The 23,814-nt window shown below is 52.8% G+C and overlaps 1 protein-coding gene and 1 long non-coding RNA gene across 8 annotated transcripts in view; both read left to right on the top strand.

Annotated features, from left to right (window-relative positions):
- The first annotated feature begins 2,660 nt into the window (after positions 1–2,660).
- Positions 2,661–4,871, top strand: LOC150017163 (uncharacterized). The gene is made up of 3 exons (XR_016510095.1): positions 2,661–3,161; positions 3,879–4,111; positions 4,753–4,871. It is a non-coding gene; the product is annotated as an uncharacterized LOC150017163 (long non-coding RNA).
- An 8,527-nt stretch (positions 4,872–13,398) lies between these two features.
- The window catches only part of TTC7B (tetratricopeptide repeat domain 7B), a 215,858-nt gene continuing 205,442 nt past the window's right edge, over positions 13,399–23,814 (top strand). For all 7 annotated transcript variants that reach the window (XM_090271296.1, XM_090271294.1, XM_090271292.1 and 4 more), the window contains exon 1: positions 13,399–13,548. In XM_090271296.1, the coding sequence (XP_090127422.1) occupies positions 13,428–13,548 (121 nt within the window). In that variant the 5' untranslated portion in view covers positions 13,399–13,427. The remainder of the gene's footprint in view (positions 13,549–23,814) is intronic.

The raw sequence follows: 23,814 nt of genomic DNA, 5'->3' as shown, positions 1-23,814 counted from the left end.
CAGATGATACAGCTGAGCAAAATCACAAGTCAGTACTTTCCAAATTGTATCTTGTGCTAGCTTGGGGCTGTGGCCGACCGTGACGTAGGACTCAGAGGAAACACAGATTAAGGCCACCCTGGGTCCCTTCACTCAGCAATGTGGTGTGCCCACATAGAAAACAGCCAAAACAATGGATGGACCAGCCTAGCAAATGTTAGCATCAGCCTGTGATGGAAAGTCTGGGAAAGATTCTGCCTCAAAATTCTATCTTCTTGGCATGTTTGACACCACCCCTCAATGCTTCCTGGAGGGTCAGACTTCTCAGGGCCTCAGTTTCCTCATCTGCAAAACAGGGATCATGTTATTGTTATCTTTCATTCACTGTCTCTTTGTAAGAGGCCATCAGGCTGCAGAAGACTGGAATATTCCCTGGGATAACTCTTTGTACGGTACATTCTATATGAAGTGTCTTGATAGTCTCAGAGTGCTCAAACACTGTAATAGATGTTGATAGATTACAACCAGTGAGGGAGGGTCTAAGGCCAGTAATACGCTGAGCAGCTGGAAGGGGGAGCCCAGAGTGGGAAGAGCCAGCATGACCTGAAGAAGCCGGGCGGTCTGGGCAGAGGGCAAGGTCATGGGCCTGGGTGCCATGTCAGCTTTGGGCCTGACCAGCGCCCCCCACCTTGGCTGTGTGGTTATCATGAGGATGAGAAGTGGGCAGAGTGTGCTGAAGTCAAAATTTCAACCCGACACCTGGGCCTGCCCGTGGTGACCCATTTTGGATGCAGAAAAATGCAGGGATGGGGATAATAATGTTAGCCGTTTCCTCGATCCGATCAGACACAGAAGCCATGTTTGAGTGCAGCCCGCCTGGAATTGCCACCCACCCCAAGCGTGTGAGCAGGTGGCACGGGCTGGTTTGGCGCGGGGCTCTGTGAGCGGGAAGTTGCAGGCAGCCTAACCGCGCTTCTGATGTTCCCTTCCTTGGGCTTGGCGGTAGCACACAGGTGTTCCGCCTGGTAGACCTTATGCCTTTGTGCTCACTGGAGATATTTCATAATGATTTTTAAAAGGACAACGAGGCTTAGTCCCACCAGCAAAGAGCAGCAGCTGGTGCTTGATCACACAACCCAGAGGAGAGGAACAGAGATACAGTGAGAGAGAGAGAGCCACAAGCAACTGGTTGGCATTTCAGGGGTTTTCTCCAAACTAGTCTTCAAACGCACTCTGAACAGCTGAGCATGTTGAACAGTGAAAGGCTCCTCCAGGATTAAAAGTTTAACCCAGATGAGCCCCAGGGTGAGAGAGCAGTGGTACAAAGTTCGGTTTGAGGACCTGTTGGGCTCACTCCTGCAGGCCACGAGGCCTCGGGGGCCATGGGCCCAGCACAAGTGACCCGCAGGACTGGCTCCATCCACAGGCCACTCCGAGCAGTGAGTTCCATCTGTGGGATGTCCCATCCTGACAGTGCCAGGGGTGAGGTGAAGGGCAGGGAGGGGATACTAAGATCTTTGCTCATCTGACCACACAGAAGGGTTTCCTGCTCTCCGTGTTCGGGACAGTCTTGCTTCTGTTCTCATCTCTCTGCCTGGGTCTGGGATTGTCTTTGGGTGCTGGCCATGTTCTCACATCCTTTCCCACGCCGGTGGACTTAAAAATAATTGATGTCTCACTCAGGTTCTTTGTTAGAAAGCAACAAAAACGACCTCTGAATAACTTAAGCAAAAAAGGGAATGGGTAACAGAAAATGGGACAACCAAAGGAACAAAGAACCGGGCATGGCAAGGGCAGGAACCTGGGCCGGCCCTCGGGGTCTGGGGAATGAAAGGTGGTGGATTGGTTCTTGGGGGCCTCAGTTCCGAAGGGAGTCGAAAGAGGCACGTAAGTGTGGGTGAGTATGTGTGTTTCATTGCTCTTTTACCCTCGTGTCCCTCCAAGCAAGACTCTGCTACCTGCGAGGAGGGTCCTAGCTGCCTGGTGGGTCACGTGCTGGCTGTGGCTGGAGGAGGGCCAGGCATCTCCCTGACAGGCACCCAGGCCCCAAACAGATGCTAGTCTGAGGTCATTCCTCAAAGCCAAGTGCGCACAGAACCAGAAGGTGGATGCTGGTCAGAGACCACATCAGGATCCGCGTCCCCAGGTCATTGGCTCCACCTTGTTTTCTAGTCTGACCTTTTTCACAATCCATCTGTCGCCCCAGCAAATCCCAGACTTCAGGAGGACAGGGACATTTTCTTTCTCTTGCTTCCTTAGGAGGGGCAGGGAGGGAGGGGACTCGGCACCATCCTGAACACTTGAGAGCTGCTTAATACCTATTAGGGAATTGAATTCAATGAAATGAAAGAAAAATGAAAACGCAGATCTTTCCAAAGTACGTTCTAGCAGTTAAAACATTTTTGTACTCAAGGTAAAGTGGCAAGGATTAAACACAGGGGTGAGCAAACGTAGGTTTACAGATGTGAGTATGCAAAACAGAGTTCATTCTTGTGTGATTGTGTCTTTGCATTACAACCGTGAACCTACTTGTGCCCACACCTCTGCACCAAGCCTGCTTTGTGTTTCGAGGCCTCTTTAACCCTGGAGACTACATTTTGCTCACCCCGACCTTCACCCCCTCAAAGTTGGGCCATTCCCTCTGGCGTTGCAGAATAATGGAATTATTTTGCCATTTACTGTCAAGACACTGCATCCAACAATGAGGGCTTTATTCTGAGATAAAGTTTGGAAAAAGGCTCAATAGCTGCCAAACATTGATTTCCATGTTCGAGGAAGAAAGAAATACAGATCGCGGCAAGCCACGGCTTTCCCTTCACAACTCGCACGACCGTGACTTGTCGCCTCTTGAAGGTCGGATGCGTTCTCCCAATCATGAGCACACTTCCTTCCTGAGAAGTGAGTAGGTGGCCCCTGTAACCTGGGACCCTACGCTCTCTCTGAGGAATCTTCACCAGGGGCAGCCCAGTGGCCGGCCTTCGTGGGAGCTTTGTTCACAATAGCCAAGAGGTGGAAACAGCCCTTGCCCGCAGCTGATGAATGGATGACTAAAATGGGGTGTCCACACAATGGAACATTATCCAACCGTAAAGCTGAATGACGTGCTGACTCATGCTACAGTGGGGACGAGCCTTGAACATGTTATGCTAAGTCAAAGGAGCCGGCTGTAAAGAACGCATCTGGTATGATTCCATTTATATGAAATGGCCAGAATAGGCAAATCCATTAGTGTTTGCCAGGGGCTGCAGTGGGGCAGCTAGGAGTGACTGCTGATGGGTCCAAGGTTTCTTTGGGGGTGACAAAAACGCAAATTGATTGTGGTGATGGTTGCATGACTCTGGATTAACAGCTACTGAACTGTGTACAGTATTCCCTCACTTATCACGGGTATTACGCAGCCCAGCTTGAGAGTCACTCACACACGTCCGTGTCTGTCCACAATGCCCAATAAGCCAATGGAGTCAGTTGCAGGTTACACAGTGAGGGGGAGCTGACACTAGAGAAGCGAGCAGAGCAAGCGATGGGCACAAAGTCTCAGCCACTTGTAGTGTCCACACGTGGAGAGACGGGCATCGATCACCAAGCCAGGCAGAGGTGGCAGCACTGTGGCGGCATGGAAGTCTGGCAGGGCTCTGGGCGTGACCCATGACGCAGCCCAGCTTGAGCATTGCGTGGTCAGAGCTCTGAGTTCTTAACAGCTCATGAGGTGTGGGGGTCCCATTCATATTGGTGTCCAGACTTATGGTTTTGGTGTTCCGGGCCCCTCCTAAGATGTTCCTGTTATATGTCATTACCTCAGTCTTGACAGAGCACTTGACTTGTCATGGCTGCCAGTGACTCCATGTTGGATTGTCAAAAGGGTCCAAAAAATCCCCTCTGCTCTTGCCTTACATGGCCAGGCACCTGCTGCACAGCCAGCAGCAGAGGCTGGAAATCCTTCTCGAGGCTGTTCTGGCAAGGACAGCGAGCCCTGCCACCACTACTGGACGTGGACACTCATGGGCACCTGCACCCACAGCTGCTGGAACAACCTTGACCGAAACGGGACGCAGCTGTCCCTGGACTCCAAGTGGCATCTGCCCCTCAGGGCTGAGGTTATCACCCTCATTGTAGCCACAGGGAGTCTGGCACTGTGAGCACCTGGCATTTTCAGTTTCTCCAAGAGGAGGAGGGTTCTGCCTTATCAGGTGGGGAATTCGCCAAATACAGAAAAGGAGATAAAGATCTAGGGGCCCCCTGACCAGTGTGGCTTGGTTGGTTGGGTGTCGTCCCGCAGACTGAAAGGTTGCAGGTTCAATTCCCAGTCAGGGCACATGCATAGGTTGTGGGCCAGGTCCCCAGTTGGGGGCGCGTGAGAGGCATCCACATATTGATGTTTCTTTCTCTTTCTCCCTCCCTTCCCTTCTCTCTGAAAAGAAATAATGAAAACCTTTTTTTAAAAAAAGATCCCAGGTGGTCACGAAGTAGGACAAATGGCCATTCTGCCTCCCATGAGGAAGGGTGTCTAATTCTGCTTTTTCTGCCCCCTGCCTTCCCTGATCAGCACTATCTCTGAGTTTGATCACAGTCACCCAGGTCGTCAGGGCTGAGTCAGCCATTTAACACATTCGTTGAGGTCCCTGGCTGAGAGCAAGGGTCCCACTTCCTTGGGAAAGCTCCTTAGAAGAGTGTTCTGCGGCCGTTAGGACTGTTTTCTTCTGGGCGAAAGGGTTAGCTTGCCTGACTGCAGCAAAACAGGGGCTGCAACACAAGGTGTCCTTTTATGTCTTAAAGGAGAAATCTACATGGCGTGAGGACCAGTGTAATACCTGTCATGTTCCTTCAGCAACAGACTCATTCCAGCCACCCAGTCTGCTGTCATTCATCAAAAAATAAAACAGCTTCCTGGAACAGACATTGCTGTCAGCCTCCTTCTGCTGACCACAGGCTATTCTGGGCAGTATTCTGAAAACAAAACTCACTGAGTAAAAGCTGCAACGGGAGGCACAAAGGTTGGTTTGACTGCCGTGCTGTGGGGAGAACCCTAGGCTGTGAGCCAAGGTCATGAGGGTGAGTGCCCCTGAGATGCAGCAGTGACCTGAAAGCTTAGTTTTCTTGTCCCCACTGTCCCGCCATGTCCCTGGTTGCCACATGACCCTGGGCAAGTCACTTGGTCTCAGTTTTCTTGTTTGTAAAACAAAGCTGAACCCCTCAGGAATCCTTGGACAGGTGGAAGATACAAATACAAACTGCAGCCACTTCAAAATGGAGCTGGAGCTGCCATTGGAGGAGCGGCCTCGCACATCGTACACCTCGAGCCTTTGGAATGTTAGACCCGGGCAAAATCAACTTTGGACTGGCCGAAAGCAACACCGAACTCCCAACGATTGTGCCAAGCTCACAGGAAAGCAGACACTGACTTCCAGACTGAAAATTACAGACACTCTAGAATTAGCACCACCATGTACAGCTCCAGAATAACTTCACTTACCAGTACCTATAGAAATGCTTTCCTTGACTTATTGATACCAATAGAAATTCCTTTCTTCTATTCATGTAACGATTCCCTTTTCCTTTCTCATAAAAATGCCCTCTAATCGGAACACTATTTGGAGTTCTGCCCGAATCACTGCTTCCTAAATAGCAATTCATTTGGACCTCAAACAAACGCTTGTTGCCTCTCACTTTGGCCTTTTGTTTTTAGGTTAACATTGGTAAAGAACAGGAATCCACGTGGGTCCGCTAGTAGGCATGTTCATTTTCAGAGAACAGGGCCAGGGAGTCTCCTGCAACCTGAGGATGGAGGGCAGCAGGGCCTCAGGAAGGTACGGAAAGTGATGTTTTCTTCAACAGATGTTTATTGATTTATCGCTATATGCGTCAGGCTGTGTTCAAGGCCCTGGAGATCCAGTAATGAACAAACCCATGGGTTCTCTGCTTTCGAGGAGTTTATGGTGAACCAGTAAGCAAATATGTGTGACAGCCTTGAAGATGACACAGGCAATGATGACACTGAGGCAGGCTCCTGTGCTAGAGTGTCTGGAGGATAGTCTGCTTTAGAGCGTCACTCAGAGGAAATGACATTTAAGAACATTCCTAGGCATAGGGAATGAAGCAGCGTGGGAATGGCCAGGGGCAAGAGTTCCAGGCAGGGAGAAGAGCATGGAAAAGCCTCAGGTGGGACCAAGTGTGCTTGCTGGAAGACCTGTGTGCCTGGGCCCGAGTTAGGTCTGAGAAGGGGGCTGGGGCCTGGAGGGCATCCCTGGATGGATTCTCTCCCTGACTCCCGTCTTTGGGCCTAAGGGTCTGCTTCACTCCGCTTCCTTCTGCAGACTGGCTTCCTCTGCTCCACAGGCCACGTGGCAGAACAGGGCTTCCCCGGAGTACCAAGTTCACCCCTAGGGTCTCTTTGCTCAATGGGACCACCTCAATCAATTTCTGGGAAAAGGCTGGTCACAAGCACATCTCTGGTCCAGTTACCTGTAGCTAAACCCATGGTAGCAACTGGGAGCTCCAGTGATTCTCAGGAGTTCCATGGCAAGAACAGGGCAGACGCCCCTAAATTATCTACCCCAGAAGCAGTCCCAAAGGTTGTAAGTGGATTTAAAGCAGTCCTCAAACTTGTGTATCAGAATCACCCGGAGGGCTTGTTAAAACACACATGGCTGGACTCCTGCTCAGTGCTTATGGTTCAGGAGGCCTGGGCTGGCGCAGCCTCTAAATTCGCATTTCTAACAAATTCGGATAATGCTTTAAATGCCTTGTTTCCCTTAGTGGGGTCCCAGTTTCTTCCACCTGTAGGTACCAGGCCTAGATTCCAGAGTCAGGCCTGGAGAGCGGGCCCTGAAGCCTGCCTGCTTCGTAAAATTAGCCTTCCGGACCCCACTGCACCTTCAGGGTGCGATAATCACCGTTTTAAAATGTTGCAGAGAAATGTCTTTGTTCCCAGCCTGAGTGGGGGAAATAAAAGATGATCAGCCAACAGACTTTGCTCAGCGTCCTAGACGGTTGGTTAGCGGTTAATCAGTGTGTTTTACTGGACTAAACAAACCAACCCTCCGCTTTCACCAAAGAAAATGAGGGTTTCCCCAGAATAAGTAAATCCGGCCTCTGGGGTGGGTAAGAGGTCTTTCTTCTGGGCATTTGCGTTTCTTCCTGCAGGCGGAGACCGGGCCCAACTCACTGCGGGACTCGCTGCTCAGGGTAAATGCCGGGACAAAGTTTGGGGACTCGCCTTCCCAGCTCTGACTCCGGGTCCCCGAAGGCTGCCCAGCACCCCGCCCCGCGGCCGGCCCAAGCCTTGCGAATCCACCAATGAAACGCCGAGGAACTCCATGACCTCATCGGTCCGCTCTCTCATTGGCTGCTGCCGCTGCCGCGCCTAGCCGACCCCTTTCATCAGAGCTCGGGAAAGCTGCGGGGGCCCCATCCCCTGGGCTGCAGGAGAGGGAGCTCCTCACCGGGTCTGCTAGCCTTGCCCGCCGTTTCTCAGAAGGAAATTCCGCTGACAAAGCCTGGAGCGGTTCCTTTCAATCAACCGAAGTACAGTACCGGTTTGCTGCGCTGACCCGAACTGATGCGCTGCCCGAGATCGCTGGTGCCTTTATCTTTCCCGTGCCTTCCCAAGTACCTGACAGATCCTACTTATGTCCCACGTATTCTAACCATGTATTTAAATGACTTTTGTCTTGCTTCTCAGTGGATAAATCTCTCAAGCCTGACCGTACTGGGAAATGCTAGAAATCGTGGCCCCCGCCATGAATTAACATGGGCATTAACTGACGCCCGGACAGGGGATATGACTTTCACAAGGTCACGCAGCAGGTTAGCTACAGAGATGAAAATCAGATCCAGCCTCCTAACTCCAGCTTCAGTGTCGCATGCCTCCCTGCACCCCGATCAGCTGCCTGAGAGCGAAGAAGGAGGCTGCGGTCCAGGAACCTTGGCTTGGGGGAGAATCCACATACCAATAAGTGGTAAACCGGGCTTTCCTCACATTCCACCAGCTGCCTAAGTCTTGCTTTGATAGGATGGAATCGTGGGTGGGAGTCCGGCAGCCTCCTAGAGCAGTGATCTCATTTCACGCATGAGAAAATCGCAGGGTGTCTGGTCCTAAGCCAAGTAATGATGGGTAGAGGCAGGACCTGCCCCAGGCCTCCTGCTCTTCTCATTCAGTGAGGACCTCCAGGTGCGGAAGGAACAGAATGCCCACGAGTCCCCAGGTAATCGTACTGCAAGCACCTGATTTGAGAATAAGAACACAATGGAAGTGTTTGCGAGCTTTTGTGGCTGGCTAGCCAGTCAGGTGATCTTTGCTTTGCTATTATTTAAATGCATAAGTGGATATTTTATCATAAGCCACTCATGAAGACAAGGGATTCCTATCACACAGGCGTAAACCAAAAACCAACCTGATTGTTGTTATGGAGACCAAAGGCTTTGAGAGGCAGGCAAGCGTGGAGATGAGAAGTGAAAATTCACAGAGATGGTCCAGCCTCATCCTGGGCAAGGGACACAGATTTAGGACCTGTGGGTATTCTCAGCCCTGAGAGGTGGTCTCAGGAATGGGACCAAGACAGCCCACAGAGCTTTTCCAGTTGATGACCTTGAGACTTTCCCTTCTCTTGTTCCAAGTCTGTGTTCACCAAACAGCCTCCTAACAATCATTTCAGCTTTGTACGCGTCCTGACACTAGGATCGGGATCTCCGGGTGTGGGATCCTGGGGAATGGCTTCCATCATACATGGAAGTTGGCATGAGTGTAAACAATGGTCTCTGATGAGCTTCATTAGTGGGAGAAGGTGGAGCATCCTGCAGCACCCACGTGTTTCTGGATTCACAAAGCTGGAGGCTACCCTAGGAACAGACTCTCCTTGAGTGGCGGGCCAGCCTCCTACACCTGGCTGTCCCTCTCAAATGGCAACAGATGGTAAATTAGAAACACCAGCTCAGTGCCTTCACTGAAGTAGCTCAACAACGTTCCCACTGGTTTGTCCCTACAATGAGAACCATGGCTCCAGGCAGCAGCAGGTGACCCTTGGAAAGAAAGTCAGGAGATCTTCAAGGGGGAGGGGCACAGAACCATCTTAAGCTACCCTCCGGAACCCTGCTCAAAACAACGGCACTGACGCAGCTTTTATGGACAGCAGCCTTATTTGTAAAGGCAAACCTGGGTGCTGAAGATATAAACCCGGAGGATGGATAATTCAAGTGTGGTAGAGTCCCGCAGGGAGTATTACACATCAGAGAAAAGGAGGGAACCGCAGCTACATGCAACCAAAACAAATCCAGGAACATAATGAGCAAAAGAGTAAGTAAAAGAACGTGGTGCCATCTTTAGAAAGCGTGAAACAAAATAATATCATGTGTAAGGGTATGTATTACACTCATATTACACTGGAGAGGACACTCCAGCGTCATCGCAAGATGTCGATTCAACACGGGAGGAGACAGATACCGTGTCACTCCCGAGTCGGACTGCACAGCCATTCTCGGCGGTGCAGATAGACTCTTAAGAAGCTACACCATCGTCTCTCGAGACGGACGGCTGCCGCCGCCGCCGACGACGACGACAAGGGGTGGCAGGAGGTGAGTTTTGTGGGTGATAAAACTACTTTTTTAAAAAGGCAAGGGTATAAGAAACACAAAAAGTCAAGCTAGTGATTCACTCCGGGATAGTCAGTTCCCTGGTGTTCATTTTATTATTTCATTACATGGGCACCTCTTGATTATACATGTTTTGGTAGGTAGCAAAGATTTCAAAATTAAAAACCATCCAAAGGCACTGGAGCTACCATTACTGCAGCCCCAGGCCTGTGAGCTGTGGCGTGGTCTCCAGGTCCCCCCCACCCCAACCGCAGCATTGCTGCAGCACCTGCCCACAGGGCCTGCTGCTCACAGCTCACGGCTCACGCGTGCTGGGCCCCGTGGCTCAGGCAGCCAGATGACAGGGCTGCTGCTTGGCATGGGGAGGTCAAGCGTTAGAAGTGACTGTTCTATTAGTCCACAGAGGACCTGTCTTTTCCTGCTTCGGGAATTCTGCCTGCCCCTCACACCTGACCCATCTGCTCCAGCAAGCTGATCCCCACTTCCCTGTGGGCCTCTCTGCTGGGACGCCTGGAGTCCACCTGGCCCACCCAGCCCCACCTCTCTGCTTATTCACCCACTCAACAAATATTCACTGAGCACCTACTATGTGCCACGTACCGTTCTCAGTGCTGGGATGCAGCAGTGAACAAAGCCACACAAAAATCCCTGCCCACATGGAGCATCCATTCTAGTGAGGAGAGACAGAAAAGAAATGCTAAAGTAATAAATATAAGTCAGGCGGTAACAAGAAGGAAACCACAGCAGAGTAAGAGGTTTGGGAGTGCAAGGTTTGCATAGCTGGTGAGGGAAGACCTTCCTGGGGGCGGGGGTGACCTTGGGGCAGAGACCTACTGGGAGTGGGGAGGATCTAGCAGCTATCGGGGAAGAGCCTTCCAGGTGGAGGGGAGACACAGGGGCAAAGGCCCCGGCCCTTCCTCTCACTGCGTCTGCTTCCTGAGCCCTGCCCCCCGCCAGCACTCTCCCTCAAGCCCTCTCCCTGTCTGCTCACCTCTTCTGCGAGTCTGGTCGTACAGGGAACCCAGGCTTTCGGGGGGAGAGAAACAGCAGGCGTCCAGGCCACAGAGGCGCCCCCGTTTGCACTGTCCTTGGCTCTGAGGCTGAAGTCTGGTTCCATGTCCCCAGCAAGCCGGTTTTTCTCAAGGAATTAGCCTGGAACCATCTTTCACTTAGCTTCTTTCCTGCCAGCCATTGCTAGGCCTCAAGGCTGGATTCAGCTATTGGCTGTGACTTTTCACACCCTTGTCACACCTGTAACACCAATGCCTGGAAAAAAGATGTTGGCTTAATTATTATTATTAGCACAAATGACTTCCTATTCCCTGAGTACCACCTGCAGTGCCACCTGCAGGTAAGCTCACCTGGAAAGCAATTTGGGGACCTTCTCCTCATGCAATCACTTGTCTCCCTGGTTGTCATGGTAGCTGCCAGAGCCGCCTGGGCAATGGGTGAGGATGAAAACCTTGCAGTCGTGGGAAGGGACCCAGAGACTGAGAGGCCGTGCTCTCTGGCTCTACACAGGGAGGACTCAGAAAGTTCTTTCCCTCTGCTGGGTCCGGCTGACAACGTCTGCCTGCCTTCGCTCCCAGCCCCTAGACCCCAGTGACCTCGGCGCTCAAGCATATGGTCTGAAAGAACTCTGATGGGTGTCAGTCACTTCCACGGTGGCCTGCACTGAAGGTGGAAGCCTCAGACGTAGTCACATTTGTATATTTCTTATTGGGTTAAACCCTAAAGGAAAACATTTGAAGGCTGATTCTAGGTCTTAGAGGTCTCCAGCTTCCTTTCTTCCTTCCTTCATTCATTTTCTCATTCAGGCTCCTACACTGTGCCAGGCCCTCCACTGGGTGGAAGGGGTACAGAAACACAGAATGACAGCTCACATTTCTTGCACTCTTAACATATACCAACACCATGTCAGCGCTTTACCTGTGTTTCCTCACTTAATTCTTAACCAGCTCTCTGGGGTAGGCATTGCGGCTGAGGAGCTGTAGGCGTGGAAGGCAGGCGGAGGTTAAATGTCACTGCCCAGGCGGCACAAGCTGAGTCGGGGTCCAGGCTCCACTGTGCCCTCCTGAAAGCACAGGCCTTGTTCTAGAACTCATCAGCCATCTGGGCAGGGAGAAGGACACCAATAACTTACACCACAGTGTGGCCACGGAGGTAGCATGAACACGAGCCCTTTTTGTGGCAGGTTCGTGGTGAGAAGTTCTCTCATGGAGGGACTGCCGCTGCTGTGGGATGGCACAGGGTCTGTCTTGGTGACCTTTGGGCTGAGTCTCAAAGAATGAATGGCATTTTGCTCGTGGACCAGAGGGGAGAGAACATTCCAGGCAAACGTCTGGAGAGACTGACCTCTGTGCTAGAATTAAGAGGACGATAGTGGGGCCTGCAAAATTTCTCCAGTGGAGATTCCTTCTCCTCACCTCCCTATTCCTTTTTGGTGGAACCAAGGGGTCCCCTGTTGAAACTTTACCATCCTATCTCCCCTTTCCTTGGGCTGCGCGTGGCATCTGAGGTCCATCAGCTCACCCTTTGTCACCCCGTTGGTCTTGCAAGGTGCCTGAAGGTTATGCTGGTCACATCAGAAGGCATCTCCTGGTCTTCCCTCTTCACATCTCCCAACGTCTGAATGTCAGCTTCCTTACTGGGAAGCCTGGGTCCTCAATATCTGTTCCTTCCAAGAACAGCCCCAGGGCCACTGGAAGGCAGGAAGAAGGTCCCTAGAAGGGATGATGCTGATGAGGACTTGGTGCTTCCTCACACCTGGTGTTGCAGACTGTCAGCTCCATCCGCCAACGGAGCTAAGCTCCACCAAGGCAGGGATTTGGTCTGTTTAGATCCCTGGCACCTAAAACAGTCCTAGCATGTGGTAGGTGATCACAACGCTACTGAATAGCCGAGAGAATGCACAGCTGGGACACCTGCCCCCAGCTCTCAGCCTGCAGGGCCAAGACAAGGAAACCCCACTGGTGACTTTGCATTCTGCTCAGAGGGCAAGGAAGCTGGCATCGGAGCCAGAGCGGTCTTTGCTTGGCTCAGTTCAACTCCGCAGACATGTATGGAGCCCCTCCTCCCTGGGCAGGTGCTGTGTCTGCCCGAGATGGATGACTCTCAGCACACCTGGAGCTGGGCGGCGGGCGGCGCTGCCAAGGGCAGAGGGCGGCCTGCTGAGGGGCACATGCCAACCCAGGCCCACAGGGAGCTACTGGAAACCTGAGATGGCAGGGCACGCTCAGGCAGGCCTGCCCCCCCACCCCCGCCTCATCCCAGGCCCCTGGCCACCAGCCCGGCTAGTGCGGTGACCTTCCCCCGGGTCGCTGCCCTTTCCAGACCCTCACGGCCCGCCCCATTGCCACGCCCAGCCTCTCCCTCCGTCCCAGTTCTCCCTCTCTCTCTCTCCTGGCCCCCATCTTGCCCTGACGCCCTAGCCCATGACCCCCGACTTTTCCTACCTCCCTCCACCACCCCCGGGCCCCCCACCCATTCCACCTCGGGGGTCGACCCCAGCCCCTCCAGGCCCCGCTAACAGTCCTCCCTCCCCGATCTCCCTCGCTACTCGCCCCTCTGCAAGCCCCCGGCTCCGGCCCCGCCTCCCCAGCCCCGACCCCCGCCCGCGCTGCGGCTCCAGCCCTGGCCAGCAGGGGCCGCTCCTAGCGCCGCCCGGGACCCCGCCGCCGCGGGCCGCCGCCCGCCTCCCCGCCCCTTCCCAGCCGGCGCTCCCGTTACGCCGTGGAGCCGGGAGCCGGAGCCCGAGCCCGCGGCGGCGGCGGCGGCGGCGGGCGGCGGCGAGGGGGCGCCCGGGCGACGGCGGCGAGGCTGCGGGGCCTGCGGGCGGGCGGGCCGGGCCGGGCCAGGCCGCGATGGCGACCAGGAAGGCGGGCTCGCGGCTGGAGACGGAGATCGAGCGCTGCCGCTCCGAGTGCCAGTGGGAGCGGATCCCCGAGCTCGTCAAGCAGCTGTCCGCCAAGCTCATCGCCAACGGTACTACGCGCGGGGCGCCGCGGCCTCCGCGGGGTGGGCCGGGACCCCGATGCGCGGCGCGGGGCGCAGGCAGGGGTGCAGATGGGCGGCGAGGGCGCGGGGCCAGGGCCTGGGGAGCCCGGGGTCCCTGGGAGTCACGCGGCGGCGCGTCCGGCGGGCTGGGGCTTGTGCCTGGCGCCCTGGAGTCGGCTCCAGTGGAGTCTGGTGCAGGGAGTCTGGAGGAGTCGCCGGCTGTACCTGGGTCCCAGGGGGTCAGGGGCCGGCCTTGGGGTTCTAAGAAGTTGGAGATGTTGGGGAAGGCTGCCCCCTGAAGACATGGGAGTGAATGTGGGGGCCGGGGGAGTTTCCAGGGTGTGTGGATGGTGTACTCCAGGAGTCAGGATGTATCTCTACGAGTGTTGAACAGAGACCCCCAGGGAAATAGGGTTGTAAACATATGGCGTTCAAGGGGGCCCAGAGGGACGCTCCGGCTTGGGGTGTGTATGGGGCGGTGGTGGAAGGCACGTTGAGATGTGTCCTGGGGTTCAGAGAGTAGGATGTCAAAGCTGTGGACCTGGAAACAGGTTTAGGAATATAGGGGAAATAGAGTCAGGGGAGTCCAGTAGGAGAATATTGTAGAGAAAGGTGGGGATGTGGTTGAAGAATGTCAGGAAATAGGGTTGGGTGGGTGAGGCGCTTGGTGCCAGGGAGGGGAGGGGTCTCAGGGAGGCACTGAGTAGCAACCTGGTGCCCAGAGTTAGTCCATGACCCCATTGACCCAATTGGTTCTTGTACCCACTCAAATCTCAATTGCATCCAAAAACCCCATTTCAGAGCTCAGCTCCACGTGGCCTTATTTGTTTTGGAAGCAAGTCTTGTTGATATTTGCTTGTCTTTTAGTGCCAGCCAAAACCACGGGCACCAATGGGCTGGAGAGAGGGCAGAGGTTTTGTCTCAGTTCATCTCCGGCTTCCTGAGGCTGGGTGGGCACACGCAACTGAGCAAATGAATGAATGAATGAATGGATGACCCTGATCTAAGGAAGGACATCTGCATGCTATTTTCAATCTTCTCACCTCAAACTACCCAGAAATAGAGAGAGATGTCACATGTCCCCTTCAAGACTGCTTTATATTTGGGCCTTTTATATCAATCATGCCTTGAAATAAGGACTTGGTTTTGTGTACTCTCAACTTGCTACTTAGGGCACCTGGGGCAGGTTTGTCCTGGGCGAATGCAGATGCCACGGTCCTGCCAGGGCCATGGAGGAAACACAGACCTGCCTGGGCTCAGCGTGGTAGAAACGCTAACTTAGGAAAAGGCGTTTGGGCCCATGGCGGCATGACCTTACCCTCCCTGGGAGGCTCACTAGCTTGTCCTCCTGCTTCTCTCCTCACCTACATCATTTTCTCGTTTCTTCTTGAGTTTGGACAGTCCTTCCTGGAGTTGGGTTTACGTGGTCGCTTCCCAGCCTTGTGGGTATGTAATACCTTCAGGGCAGCTGAAGTTAGGATGAAATGGGTTCCTTTGTGAGCCCCTGGTTTTTTCCTTCGGAGCCACTTATTTACTGTTTTAGTTCCTCATTCATTCAACTAGTGTTCACATGCCCACCTGTGCCGGGCACAGGCCATGGTGAGCGGCGCTGACCAAGCTCCCACTCTAATGTGCTTACCCTCCTCTGAGAGGGCAGACAATAAGCAAATGTGAAAATCTGTATACAGGACAGCATCAGATAGTGCGTGACGTAAAGAAAACAGGTGAGTTAATGCAATTGAGGATGATGGGTAGCGGAAGCAGGGCAGCTCAGAGCACAGTGAAATGAGGGGTGAATGGGCTTTTGGTGGCACAGGCCCAGCTGACCTTCATGGCCCCCTGGACTCGGCTCCCTTCCGAGGGTCTCGTCCCTGTGGCCTAAGCTATAGCCATTAATGGGTCTTGGGGGGTAGTGAGTTGTGTGGGAATGGTGGTCCATGGATGTGTGCAAGGCTGGTTTTGGGAAACTCATGAGAGATACCATATTTTTCACTCCATAAGATGCACTTTTTTCCCCCCAAAGTGGGGAGGAATTGTCTGTGCGTCTTATGGAGCGAATATTGCATCACAGACCGTGATGTGTGTTACCTGACCTGTCAGTGGTGGTGACAGCTGTTAGAAGAGGAAGCGGTGGGCCCAAGCGAAACCCCTGGGAACACTTAAATGTCCCACTTTGCTGCTGACTCTCAGGGTGTCTGGTCAGTATGAAGATGGCGAAGAAAGTGATATCAGTGATTGTGAGCCACTGAGCTTCATAGATTCTGACACTAGCGATGATGAGTTCTTGGGGTTCCCAGAAAACTAGAAGAGTGAACCTTAAAGTCTCTCCTCATTTGTTAATGACAGTGATGATGGTTCTTAATACAGCAGTCCCTCTCTATGTCGCGGTTCACTTATCGCGACCTCACTGTATCGCAGGATTTTAAAAAATATTATATTTAATTATTTATCACAGATTTTTCACTATATCGCGGGATTTTGCGGTACTGTATGCGTATGTTGTTAAAGTTACGTAGGTTTAAGAGTGTAGAATATGTTTAAGAACATAAGTAGTGCTTATAAAAGTGTGGAAAAGGTTAATAAGGGAGTGGGAAAGGTTAATAAGGGACCGGGAACGGTTTATAAGTGTGTGAGAAGGGTTTATAAAGCCTTAAACTATATATAAATACTAAAATAAATGTAAGGTTCCTACTTCGCGGACTTTCACCTATCGCGGGGGGGACTAGAGCATAATACCCGCAATAAGTGAGGGAACACTGTATTGCTGCTGTTGACTACTGTTCACTTTATATGGTTGAAATATTATTCTGTTATAGTTTATTAAATATTTTAGTACACCATTTGGTTCAGAATTCTTTTTTTTCTTGTTTTCCTCCTCTGAACCTAGGTGCATCTTAGAGTCAGGTGGGTCTTACAGTGTAAAAAATACGGTAGATTCCCGCCCCGGAACCCACATGGTGAGCAGCAGCCACTGTTGACAAAAGGTTACCTAGACTTCAAAAGGTCAAAGACACTGCTCAGGAAGACTTAAAAAAAAAAATAGCAAAGAAAAAATAGAAACAAAAGCAATTATTGTGGCTCTTCTTTGGGGTTCAGAGAGGTGATTGGCAGCTGATAGGGGCTCCCTTGAACCAACCAGTGGTGGGACTTCCTCATGGCTTTGGGGGCATCAGCTCCCATAGATACTCTTGGATGCACTAGACCTCGAGTTCTGGGCAGATTCGGAAAGATTGTTTTTAAGGTTTTATTTATTTATTTATTTATTTAGAGAGAGGGGAAGGGAGGGAGAAAGGGAGGGAAAGAAACATTGATGTGAGAGAGAAACATCGATCGGTTGCCTCTCGCACATACCCCGACTAAGACCAGGCCCGAAACCCCAGCCTGTCCCTGACCGGGGGATCAAACCGGTGACCTTTTGCTTTGCAAGATGACACCCATCCAACTGAGCCACACTGACCGGGGGGAGATTTGGAAAATTTCTTAAGCCGAAGCATTTGCTGTTTATTATTTGAAAAGTGAGTTAATGTGCTTATCCTACGAAGACAGTTACCGGGGAGGCAGCCGTAGGCAGAAAAGAGCATTCTTTGAAACCAGCCAGACCGGTGCCTGAGTCCCAGACTGTCACTTACTCTGTGACCTTGGCCAAATCCCTTAACACTCTGAGCCTCAGTTTCCTCATTTTAGAATGGGGATTAAAAGACTATGAAGGGGTTGTCAGGAAGTTCAAAGGAGCTAATTTCTCCCAGGGCTAGCCACAGGGCCTGACGCCGTGGTAGGCAGGCCACTCATTCATTCATTGCACAAATACTGAGCATTTGCTATGTGCTCCTCTCCGTTTTAGGCACTGGGGATATGTCAATGAACGAAAGAGACAAAAATAACAAACATCCCCGCCCTTATGAAGCCCACATTCTAGTGGAGAAGGGGCAGAGAGACAGGTAAATAAATGCTGTCACTAACACTGCCAGGATGGCAGATGGGGGAAATGCCATCAGAGCCTGAAGAGGGGAAAGCGCTTTGGGAGTGGGGAGGTTGGGGCACAGGGACAACTAGTAGAAAGAGAGTGGCTGGGGAAGTCTTTGCTGGGAAGGCAACCTCTGAGAGGAGACCTCAGGTCAGGGAGGAGCCTGTCCAGGGAGGGGACTTCAAGGGCAGAGGGGTGGCAGGGCCAGATCACATGGGGCCTCGCAGGTCATGGTTCAGGCTTTGGCTTCACTCTGAGACGGGAGCCACCAGAGGGCTCTGAGCTGAGGACTCCCTCGTTCTCAGGGCTCCTGCTTGCAGCGTGCCCCCCTCCCCCAGTAGCACCAGTTTCTAATGGGACGGGAGCATGGCGGTCCCTCTCCGTGAAGGGCACGACCTAGTGGCACTTGCAGAGCATGCTGCTCCAGCCTGAGGTTAAATGAGTTCAGACAGTTTAGTCAAGAGGTGGATAAGGAAGAAAAGGGCAAATGCCCAACTGAAAAGAGAATCCAGATATCCGTTTTCTGCCTCATACGCCACCATAGTCACCATTTTAATCTCTTCATCTCAAAAAACTAAAATGTGTGGCAGCGATATGCCAGGGCCCGGTGAGTCCCAGCAAGAAAGCGATCTCACAAGTTAGGGGGGAAAAAACGCCACTCAAGTCTAGGCTGTCGCTGCCTGAGACGTGGTCTGGGCGTTGGCAGAGTGGGCATCCTCTGAGGCCTCACCCCAGACCTACTGGATCAGACTCCGCATCTTAGCCAGGTACCCAGGGAATTCATGGGCATGGGGGCAGTCCGAGGTGCCCTGGCCTGGAGCTGAGGTGGCAGCCTGCGGGGGTCGGGGACAAAGATGGAGAGCCACACCTCAGAACCACACATAAGCTTCTCGCTGGCTCACAGGTAAGTCCTGGCTCTGAGAGGGCAGTCCCAGCTGCTCTCTCTCCCCAGGTTACCCTCCGGCCTCCCAGCAGCGAGGTTCACAGCTATAGGAGGAAGTGCAGTGATCTGGCCTCTGGCGCTCAATTTGGTCTCTACCTATGGCTGGCTGGGTGACCTCAGGCCAGTTACTAACCTCTCAGAGCCTGAATTTCTTCACTGGTAAGACAGAGTGGCTGTGAGGATTGCATGAGTTGACACAGGCAAACTTCGCTACATGTGAAATGCTGCTGTTCACTCCGGCTGGCTCATTATCTCTGAGCGAGGCAGCTGCATCCTAGGTATCACCTGGTTGGGGAAAAAGAGGAGACCTAGAAATGACACAGCTGAGCTTGTGCCTGGACAAGACTTGCACATGTCAATGACAGTAACAGGCATTTTGGAGGCCTGTGTCAGCCGCAAAGGACAGCCACTCCCTTTCAAAGGCAGTGTCTGCTTCTCCTCCCTTCCCCAGTTGCCAATCTTCTTAGGCACAAGCTCAGCTATTGAGCTCACTTAGAACAGTTGGGCCCCAGAGGTAGTTTCTCCTTTAAGGGATCATCGCCCTTCCGATTAGGTGTGATTTTTGAGACATTTTAAATACCTCTTGGTGATGGGTCAGTAGGGCAATGGTGCCTGAACAAAGATAATTTCTGGGGCAAAGTTTGGTGACAAATGCATTTGGACCATCGAGTGGGAGTGAAGTTCTTGCATTTGCCAATAGCTGATATTCCGAATGGTGCTTTCGTCTCCAGCCCGTGACTTCCTTCCTGGAGGCAGGCTGGCCTCCTGCACCGCTCCCAGTCTCAGACCTCTGGAGCCTTCCCTGGTGGACCAGCCCCAGGGTCTCCTTTGGAAACAAGGCTGAAGTTTAATTGAGTGTCTCCTGTGGGGTGAGAAGGTAGCACTTCTGTTTAGAATGACTTCTTCGGACACTCCCAGAGTACCGCAGTCTCCTGGGAGTCAAACCGCCCTCCAAGGTAGGGAAGGACACCAGGACCTCTGTGACCCTCCATCCTGACCTTCCCAGGACAGCCATCCTGCTTTCAAATACCGTCCTGCTGTCCTCTGAAGGACAGACTTCTGTGGTCGACCATATGTCCTGCTTTTTGGATTCAAAACATTCACTACTTTGACAGTAAAATATGGATGGTTCTCAGTTAGGCATTGGAGCTCAGGGTCACTGTAGTCAGGACAGAAGGACTGTGACCTTGTGGCTGCACAACTTGGGCCGAGATTGCTCAACTTTTCCCCTGGCCTCCTGGGTGGAGGAATTTCAGGCTCTGAATGCGGAGAGAGGAGGATTTCTGACATTCAGTCCCTTGACCAGCCAACCTTTCCAGCACACCCTTTCCAGCATGCCCTCCCTTCACCCTGGCTGGTAGGGCCTCCTCTACCTCACCTTGCGTGTTGTCTTTCCTCCTGTGCTTGTGCTGTTCCTCTCTGGAGGCCTCTCTGCAGGTCAGAAGCCTACCTGTCTGTCAAGATCTGGTTCAGATCCGTCCCAGCTGTTCTTCCTTTACAGAAAACGTTGTGTGCCTCAAAGAAGACAACCATACATTGTTAGAGCCAGATGGGACCTGAGAGATCACGTTGTAGAGCAGTTTTCAAACTGTGCTGTCAGGGAACCCCCCTGGGAACATGCTTTTAGGCCCTGGTGGCTCGGTGGGCCAGCATCACTCACTGGCGCAGTGAAACTTTTCCTTAAAGTTCCCTGTGAAAGGATGGCTAATATGCTCACAAGCACATTTGAAACTCACTGGTCTAGTCCTACTTCCCCTCTGTCTGAGAAAACAGACCCAGAAGGGAAGGTGTCTTGCTTAAAGCCACTGGGCAAGCGAGTGGCAGAAGCAGACAGAGTCGGTCAGGGCTCTGACTCTGGCCTTCAGCTATTTCAGCTTCTGAGAAACGCTCACAATGAAAACCGGGACACAGGACTTGAGCAGCAAAGCGAGGCATTTATTTACGAGTCTGCAGAGTTGGGCGCACCCTCAGCCAGGAGAATGTGAGCGCCAAGTAGACAGAGATGGCTGGTTTTATAGTAATGCGATCAGCTCCCCTTCCCTAACGTGATTAGCTCCCCCTCCCCTATCCTTCTCCCCCGTTTCTCCATTACTGGTTACTCCAGAGTTACAATCTAACGCGATTATCTAAATGCCCCTTTTGTGATTTGTAAATATGCTACTACTGTCAACTCCCTTCTCCCAATTTCCCTTAGTCTGGTGATGACTATCTTTCTCCCTTCAGGATGTCCCTTAAGACCCTCTAATTACATTTGTCCTTTGTTACTAATGATTTTCTACTGGTTTGGGAGTCACTATGTCCTTGTTTCTTACAAGCTCAAAGTGCGGTTCTGCAGTTTCCTAACCAAGAGGGTGACTTCATCTTGAGAAGCCCCGTTTGTACTATGGTGACACGCATCCAAAATCCCTTTTCTGAACCCTTGGGGCCAGATATGATTCAAATGCAGAAATGTTCAGAATATGGTACGTATGTGGGCAGTATGCAGCACTCCCAGTGGGGTTGGGGCAGCACTTCAATGTAAAACACGTTTGTGTGTTTTCTGCATCGAAACACACAAACGGTCATGGCAAAAGGGATAAATAGCCTGTGAATAGCATCGTGTCTGTTCAGTTGAGGTTTTGCCACCCAGGAAGTTAACAGCAGCAAAAACCAGCTTTTGGTGTTTAGAGAATTCTGGGATTCGAAAATTATGGATAACAAAATTGTAAACCTGTGATAATAGTGTAGGGTGGTTGTAAGGACCAAATGAGAAACAAAACAGCGAAAAAGCACCAAAATGTGCTGCCTGCAGAGTAAGCCCTCCTGCATCTCATGGCGCTGGGTGTCGTCTCCCAATCCCAGTTCAGGGCTGTTTCCCCCTCCCCCACATCGCCTATCTGGGCGTGTGCTTTGTGTCCTCACTCAAGTGGTCAGCCTTACAGGACAGGGCGTGGTAGTTCTGCTCTAACGTGCACGCCCGTAGGCTCATAGCCCATTCTGGGCGTGCTGTGTTGAACTTGCCCACAGACTTTCTGGAGGAGAGGTCCCTGAGCAGTTGGAACAGGCCTTAAGGAAGTAAGGCGGAGGGTCTTCCAAAACGGGGAGGGGGCCAAAGTACAGGTGAGATGTGGTGGCCTGCAGGGGCTGGTGTTGCCTTTGGGGCTGCTGACATCAAGTGAGCTTTGGCCAGCCAGAGGCTCCCCGGTTGTCAATCCAGCTTTCTCTACCTCCACTCACCTAACTCCTTCCCGCCTGAGCCCCGAGTTTGTTCATCGATCAGCCCTGCCATGTACCAGGTGCCATGTGCCACATGCTTCACTGGTGGTGGGTGGACCCTGGCTCCAGTGTGTTCATCCCCTTGCCTGTGATTGGTTGAGGCACGAGTATGTGGCTTAGTTGTAGCCAATGAGACATCAGGGACATTTGCTGTGGGAGGGGCTCCTGGGAAAGAGTTCCTGCTGCTTAAGATTGATATATATATGCTTAAGAGGGAAAGAGAATAGTCTCTCTTTTTGCCCTGGGAATTGTGCATGTTTTTGAGGCCTGGCACTGCAGCCATTGGCAGGCCCTCCGCCCAGGGGTGAGGCTGAGCCACGGAGGGTGGTGGCACAGAGACCAGAAGAATATGGCCCCTTGTTACATTGCTGACCTTCCCTGGACTTCCTGTTACGAGAGATAATAAGTTCCTTCTTGTTGAAGCCACACAGAGTTGGGTGTTTTGCCATTACTTGCTGCTGAAGTCCTTCTGGCTGGTACACTTCTTTACTTACCTGGAGCACCCCCAGCTGCTGGTCGGTCTTGCACTGGGCACTCCAGGAGGGATGGCCTTTGCTCCCAATTCACACTGACCTCACGTGGGTGGATTCCAGGCCCTCTGGGTGACCTCGTGCTTGGCAGGTGCTGGAGGGTTGCAGGCCTTTGACTTGGGTGAGAGCCAGTGTTTCTCATCTGAGAAGCCAGAAGAAGGGGAGAGGTTTTTTCTGAGACCTCTCAGAACCGTTCCCATCAGCCGCCAGGACCAGGCTGAGCAGTGCGGGCAGCTGGATTAGGTAGATGCCACATAAAAGATGAAGAGAAGCCACAAGCCACTGGTAACCTCATGGTGCGGCAACAGGTCCTGTCGCCCTCTGGGTTTGTCTGTCCCTGCTCATCAAGTGGAGCGATGGTGGAGGTGCCAGAACTAGGCAGGACATGTTTTTTGGTTCTTTCATAGGCCTGCCAGACCCAGGCGTTTCTCCTCTGAGCGCCCTTGTACGCATTGCTTGCTTCTCAGACTCCTTAGTTTACCCCACTTCATGGGTGTTACGGGAGTGGCAGTAGGGAAGGAGAATGAACAAGCATTTCTGAGCTTCTGCTGTGGCCCGGGTTCTGGGCATGAACACATGGATCCATGTGTCATCCCGGCACCTGCGTGAGGAGTGGGGTCGGGGCTCGTCATTTCCATGCAGAGCTTGTGTACACTGAGGCTTGGAGATGTTCATTGAGCCGGATTCCAGCTCCTTCTGCCTCCCTTATGTTTTTGTAAACTTGCCGGATCCCGGAATCAGCAAGGTGGCTTGTTAGAACCCAGATTGCCCCAGGGCCGGACCCGGCGGGTCTGGGGCCGTGAAGCCGACGCTGCTGGCCCGTGGCTGTGCTTTGAGCAGTGCAGGCCATAGGGAGCCCAGGCGATACGGATTCCCAGACCTCTCCTTGGAGTGGTGACTCCCTGGGTCCCAGACGGGGCCTGGAAATCTGCATGTTTAAATTGAGAGCCTCAGGTGATTTGTGTGCTCAGACAGGTCTGGAAGCCCCTGCCCTCAACCTCAATCCTGAGCACTCAACAAGCACCTCCTGGGAGGGGGGCCCTGCACCAGGAGAAACAGAGCGAGCGGGTCACCTGCCACGGGAAGCTGACAGCTCGGGGTAGTCACTCAGCCTCTGACCAGCTGAGTCACCGGGAGGCTGGTCAGCACCTCGGACTCCCAGGCTGGGCCCCAGCTTCTGCAGGTCCTGGTGGGCTTGGGTTCAGGAAGCACGACTGTCAACTAGCACCCACGTGATGGTGGCGCAAGGAGGTCCAGGACCAGCCTTTGGCCATGGTTGTCCAAGGGGTGGGACAGAGTGTCACCTGCAGCCTGAGGAGAACAATGACGGCATCACTTACAAGGCTGCAAAGGTGCACCTCGGTGACGGGGGAACTGAGGCAGGGCAGGCTTATGTGGCAATGGTTAAGGCCTGGCAGAGAGCCGGGGGGAAGATCGTGGGCAGAGCATGGCTCACTCATCCTAGTTGACCTGAGACTTACGTGGTTTTAACACTGAAAGTCCCACATCCCGGGGACCTCCCCCGTCCGGGCCAGCAGGGCGGTAGGTCGCCGTTGGGCAGA

The sequence above is a fragment of the Furipterus horrens genome, unplaced genomic scaffold, assembly GCF_987537825.1.
Source record: "Furipterus horrens unplaced genomic scaffold, mFurHor1.1.pri manual_scaffold_3, whole genome shotgun sequence".
Lineage (NCBI taxonomy): Eukaryota > Metazoa > Chordata > Mammalia > Chiroptera > Furipteridae > Furipterus > Furipterus horrens.
The sequence above is the reverse complement of the archived record's forward strand: the minus strand, read 5'-3'. Positions and strand labels throughout refer to the sequence as shown.